A 6,549-nucleotide genomic window follows, 5' to 3' on the forward strand; every position below is an offset into this window, starting at 1 on the left:
AACTTTACAATATTACTAGCATCACATTGCAATTATATAAATAAGTACATTTCACATAAGTGAAAATGTTGCAATACTTTGCTTGAAAGAGATGTTTATTCTGTTCTGTTGTTCAGCTTTCTTTTTTCCTTCTCTCTTCAGTGCAAACTGAAATATCTCTGTCTTGGCAACTTAATTTTTTGTGTGTCTTTCTCTCCCTACAACTGCTTTCCAAATCAGAAGAATGTCAGTAGAATCTCAAGGGCATCTGGGAGGTTTCACTAATAATCTCATTTGTGACATCTTGTATCAGAGGCAGAGAGGTTCCAGGCACTCAAGTTCTACTCTATTAGCAATACAACAAAACTCAGGACGCAAGATTCCCTGCATCTGGAGAAAATTACCCGTGTGAAGCAACACCTCTGAGCTAAGGGCTAGTAATGCTGAACACCTGAAATTTTTTAATCAGCAGCCCCCTGTTGTTGGCTGCTGACCTCTGACGGTGTGTAAAGGTAGCATAGAGTAACTTATCAATTGCCCAAAAATGTCCTGTAACAGTCCTTCACTACCTACAACCACTTGATTACATAAAACCAGTTTAACATACTCACTAACACGGGAATTATTTTAACAGGCACACGTGTTTTGACCACTACAAGGATGCAAATGATCGTTCAAGGCAATACTCAAATTTAATCGCTGACGTCATCAATGAAACAAAACACTTCCTTAAAATCACAAAAGTTTAAGCAGCAATTGTTCCCCCTAAGTAGTGGAATGTGCTGAGCACACTGGGAAGGTCATTCTGCAGAATGCAGAAATGCCACAGCAGGATTTTTTGTTGATTTGGAACAGGAATTGAGGAGTCCAACTATTCTAAAACACATCACCTTAGCGTTTTCTACCATCAGTGAAAAAATAATCCAGTAAAAAGTAATTAGGTGGATCCACCACTCCCAAGGCTGTATGAGAATACAGCCAGTTCACTCGATAAAGGAGAAACCTAAAGCAAAGCTAAATACCCAGAGACATGCTCTTCGTACACGTACAGGCACACAAGCTGTTTCTGAAGATGGTCAGCAATCTCACTGACCAAACACCATTTTCTGCTTACTGTACTCCTCTACAACTACAAAATGAGATGCACAAACCAAAATGTGCCATTCTAAGATTCACCTTCTGTTACTTTCACTTTCCCACCTGGGACACCAAAAGAACTTGTAGTGAATTTGAAATGCTGAATCCCTACTTCTTTGCAATATATTAGTGGGCAATAATTTCTTCACCAGTGCATGTAAGCCTATCTACTCCAAGGCTGTATTTTACCCTCAGCAGAAAAGGCAGCTAAACCTTAATTGCATACACTTACTCCAGCAATTTTCATTGTTACTTGTGTATTTTTGATACAGGAAAAAAATTTCAGAAGTGAAATTACTTTTTTCCGTATACTTATATACCGTACATTCCTGACGCATGAAATTCTAATTCCCATTCTCAGTTTCATACCTTCAGAATATTCTAGCACAGCATCCATAGATCTGAAATTCTTAAACCATGAATTGTACTTACTGGTAAGTCAGGAAAACTAGTACACTCTCCAAACGACACCAGTTCCTAAGCTAAGCCAAAAAAGGTCTTCCCCTGCCCTCCTCTGCCATCTGCACTGGAGGCTCAAAGAACGATTACTTTGAAGTCTGCTTGCTATTCCTATTCTGAAAAACTAAGATTGGTATTAAGATAGTAAATATAAGTCTACAGAAACTTATTTGTGGAAAGGTAGATGTTGAAACACAAGGCCAAGCAAATAAGCTTTAATACTTAAACAGGTAAATAGAACCAGATAGATTTGCAATTAAGAGAAGGCTGCCTCTCTAGAACATAAATTCACCTCCTTATGCATATTGCTGATACAGCTTTAAATGAACAGTAAATTACATATGTTTCAAAAAATCATCTAACTCATGCAAATTCTTAATATACACCTGCTTAGTTATTTCCTCCTTATTTACCCTAGTTCAGTTGGTTTAAACAGTGTAATACATCTTTAAAGCTGATTCTGATACGTACTCCTTCTTAAGAGGTGACACAAATAACTTTTGTCAAATTGCTACAAAATAAGTGGAAACAGAACTCAGCACTTCCCAGTTCTTCCAGGCCAGCCTCATATGAGGAGGGAAAACCAGAGAACTTAAGAAAAAGCTTTTGTAGCACAATAAACTTAAATAAATTACATGAACATGTGCTAACTGGACACTGCCCTAGATTTCATAAAGTTGTCAGTTCAACAAGCCACAAATACGCATTTGCTTTGCTCACTAAAAACCAAAATACTACAAGCCTGTCAAGGAATTATTTTACAAAAAGCTTATTTTTGTTCTCCTTACTTCACTGTAAATACCATGGGCATCTACCACATGGACATGCTGAACATCTCTAATGCATCGGTCTTATCTGTGTTACCTCGACACCTACTGCATTTGCACAAGTACTACACTTCTGCACCTGTAGAAGCTACAAGGTTTTGAAAGTTAATTTTGAATACAGAGGAATGACAATTAAGAAAATTCTAAAAATGCAAGAAGTAACATGTTTTCATTAATAATAAAAGCAATTAAACATATTTCTGCTGCATGCCTTCAAGATTTGCTCTGTTAACAATCCTGTTGGTTTTAGAAATAATCTCACCTGCAAAAAAACTCCCACAAGTCTAGATTTTGTATTCTCTTAATTCTTTTAATTCGGTGGCTATCCATTGTTTTTCCAAAGAGACTAGAAACTTCATTATATTCATTTGTTTTCTTTTGCAATGGAATAAGCTGGAAGAAAAGAGGTCAGTACGATTTCAATTCGATGCATTATTTCATTATTACATGTTTTTGACCAACCTGCATAACAACTCTTACCTGGTATGGCTCCTCGGTATTTACATTCTCCCAGTGTGAAGGCATAGGAATAGCCTCATTTTCACAGATGAAACTTCAAGGGAAAAAAAAAAAAGGTAAACCCCTGTTAACATCAAAGATGTAAAGCATTTTCTTCCTGTCAAGCTCCTGTTCTGAACAATACAGTATACAAAAACCCCCCAAAACTACTTGGGGTTTTAATTCAAACAAAGGCTGGTAATGACAAAGGCACGAGGTCTTATTTTGTATTCAAATTCTGGCTTAGCTTTCTATAAATGAACCATGGTAATGAAGAGCTTTAATACACCATCTGCCCAGTAAAAGATAGGAAGATAAATCAGAAGAGATGGTCAGAAAAGTCTGCAACATCAGGAGAACAACACTAATGCAGAAGTGTGGATATAGTCTGAACATTTCAAACTATCAGGAATTGCAACTAGCCTAAGCCTCTGGAAATCTGAACTATTTAAAAGCTTCATGTCAGAAATGCACACTTGGAAATTATAGTTCAATTTGGTTTTAAAAAAACAAACCCAAACCCTTAAAAAAAGCGTTTTATATACCACAAACATAGCAGCTTTTAAGCCTTAAAGCCAAGGCTAAAAGAAGCCATGTCCTGAAAAGTAAAGAATGGTGTCATCACATAGAAAGAGGGTACTGACTGCAATTATACAAGAAACAAAAACCCAGAAGTGAATTGCCACATCATTGCATGCACTCTGCAGCAAATATCAGCGAGTATCCACTGAAAAATACAAGTGACACTACAAAAACACTACAAAAAAAGCGGGCCTTCTTGAATGTCAGAGTAAAAATACTGCTACTACATTTCTGATTACAAATGCCAAATTTCTTTTTGAAATTATAACCAGACTAAATAATTCAGAACTAAAATTATTTCCAAGAAACTATTTGGAGGAAAACCCCCACATATTCCATACGGTCAATTTTAGCTGTGACAGTACCACTGCATCAACCAGTTCATGGCTTAGTGAGTATCAGATTTACATCAGCACAGCTTTACATCTAAGGACTGATCAAATGGTAATTAACGTACAATTGAAAGCAATTAGAATCATAAAACAATCTGGTTGCTATGGTACAACTTCTTGTAATTTCAAATCATTTTACAGCATATGATTAAAACATACAGGCAAGAAAATACGATTCCATCTTTTTTGCTGTTACAATAATACTTCTCAATAATGTATGCAATCATCATTACAAGGGCACAAACCACTCCATTTTTTGCTGCTGCTTCTCCACAGCAAGTCTGATTCCACAGGTATTTACACCAAGGGACTTCAATGGCACAACTTTAACAACCTTGCCGAAAGACAGCGGTATGCAGTCTGCCTTGCCTCTCCCACTACAAGTTCTATACTTTCTCAGAAAAAAAGGTAAGAAGCAAACAAAATTCCTCTGTCACTCTTCACTGAAATGCTTTCCTTCTTCACCTGACCGGGTCTCCCACCTCAGTTCACCTCTCAAATTGTTTGATGCAAAAAGTAAATAAACAAAAATAGGTTTTATATTTATTATGTTTCATTTTCCTGAGAAGAACAGGAATAAAATAAGGTTTTCCTTTTATTTCCTTACCTGAAAGCACTGATAGAAAAGGGAGCTCGCTTAATTGGACGTTGCTTAAGGGTAGTTAGGTTGGTTTGTTTCATCGCTGAGCATAAAAGAAGAGTTAGGATGAAAGTTTCTGGAATTCATCTATATCATATGAAACATTCAAGTGTCATTTTTTAAGTAACGTTACTGTACCCGAAGTTGCTTGACAGGAATTCGAACAATTCAACAATTAACAAATCAGCATTTTTGAGAAATGTTTCTTAAACACTGGCCTCAGAATCACTGTAATTTATGAGTTGGCAAAATACACCCGTTTTACACAAACAAAACATTTATTTTTGATATACCCGTCTAACATCCAGCCCCACTGAATCACTGGCAAAAACTCCACTAATACCACTAGGGTGACAAAGCATATTACTACTGCCCTTAATGCAAGACATCGTGACCTACTGTAACATAACAAACATTGTTTAGCATTTGCACTTAGTGTTTTTATGCCAGATGCAAAACAAAGGGCTTTTTAAACTGACATTTCAGCACAAGTAAACATAAAACTCCTTCTATCGTTACGTACTATTTTACTCCTAGTGCACTGCTCTTTTACCCAGTCCCCACTCTCTGTATCTGAAATGCTATTATTTTCTTAGGTTTGAAAGAGGCTTCTATTTAAGGATATAGCTGTTTTGTAATTTTATCAGAAAATAAACAATCTATGGATGGAAAAGCTTAAAAAAAAAGAAAAAGAAAATTTAAAAAGGAAGTCATCAGAACACACCTTTCAATGAAGGACAGATTAATTTTAATTAGCTGCATACATTAGACTCCTGTAATAGTCTGTAACAAGCATGGAATAAGGGAAATCTTTACTTGAAAGTCCTTTTGCCTGTCTCCTTGTTATTTTGACAACAGAACTGGCTTCAACTACTGCTGAATTATGAAACCACTTCAGCGCCAGTATTTTGCAGAGCGCTTCTTCACAGCAAAGTTCCTTACACAGACTCTGAATGGAAAAGTTTTTCCAAGCTTACAAGCAGTTGCATGTTGAAGGCAAAAGGTTCAAACTTCCCAGTCCCAGAGAGTTATGCTACATACCCTCCTACAGCTGAGGTGAGCAGCAGTAACAAGACGTGCGACTTTATTAATAAACTACACCCGCAAATGGAACAGGGCAGTTGCTTCTGAAAACTCCCACTTACTTTCCAGTAAAGAAACCATTTCCAAACACAAGGTTTTGCGCTGGGTACGAGGACAATAATTGGCTGAATGAACAAATGAACTGGTGTATACAGCACCCTCCAGAATTTAAATTTACTCTGTGAATTGATACATACCTGAAAAGTCCAGCGTGTAGTTAAATTTTGCAGTAGTAAAAGAAACAGAACCGTGAGGGTTTGTGCGGAAGCTCCTTTCAATATCTTCACTGTTAACAGAGCAATGACTGTTTGAATCAGTCTTCAAAAAAATTGAAAAAGCACATTTAGACAAATTCAGCAACAGGTAGTTTGATGTATGGAATCCATCGTAGCTAACACAGCTCCAGAGGTATTTACCTGAAACATATGCCATTTACCACACTCGGCCAAATAAAACCAGCCCCACTGGGTATCGGAGGTATCCATCTCTTCCACCGAACCTTCCGTCTTTGAAAAAAGATCTTCCGATGGTCTGTGAAGCATTTCCTGAAACATCCATATACATACACAGAACAACTTTTGATACTCTTTTCAAAAATGCATTATCGGGAAATTCACTAAAAAGCAAACTAAATTTGCAACAAACCCGGCAGGCAGATGGCAGATTTCTCTTTTTTCCCCCAAGAAAAATCCTCAATTTCCCACTTATCCAGTGTCATCCCTGAAATCAGTTAAACGTTTTCAAAACTCTCTCACATGCCTGTGTGTGCCAGTAAAGGCAAGAGCTGTACACTTTATCAGATCAAAGCGAGGTGCTAAATTTCGTACTGATGGTCACAGAGTGAGGCCATTCACACCTACAACAGGCTCAGAGTTACATGCCACTCCGGAATGAGGTGTTTGGGTGACTTCTGGTAGCTTTATGAAAACACCCGCTCCGTACCAACCAACAC

The 6,549-nt window shown here is 37.2% G+C and overlaps 1 protein-coding gene across 1 annotated transcript in view; it reads right to left on the minus strand.

The window, feature by feature from the left end:
* Positions 1-6,151, minus strand: part of PARP11 (poly (ADP-ribose) polymerase family, member 11) — an 8,300-nt gene extending 2,149 nt beyond the window's left edge. The window contains exons 1-5 of the mRNA XM_010153136.1: positions 6,014-6,151; positions 5,795-5,915; positions 4,482-4,557; positions 2,883-2,955; positions 2,665-2,795 (exon numbers count right to left, since the gene is read on the minus strand). Coding sequence (XP_010151438.1) covers positions 2,665-2,795; positions 2,883-2,955; positions 4,482-4,557; positions 5,795-5,915; positions 6,014-6,151 — 539 coding nt within the window. The remainder of the gene's footprint in view (positions 1-2,664; positions 2,796-2,882; positions 2,956-4,481; positions 4,558-5,794; positions 5,916-6,013) is intronic.
* Between the last annotated feature and the right edge of the window lie 398 nt (positions 6,152-6,549).

The sequence above is a fragment of the Eurypyga helias genome, unplaced genomic scaffold, assembly GCF_000690775.1.
Source record: "Eurypyga helias isolate BGI_N326 unplaced genomic scaffold, ASM69077v1 scaffold13216, whole genome shotgun sequence".
NCBI lineage: Eukaryota > Metazoa > Chordata > Aves > Eurypygiformes > Eurypygidae > Eurypyga > Eurypyga helias.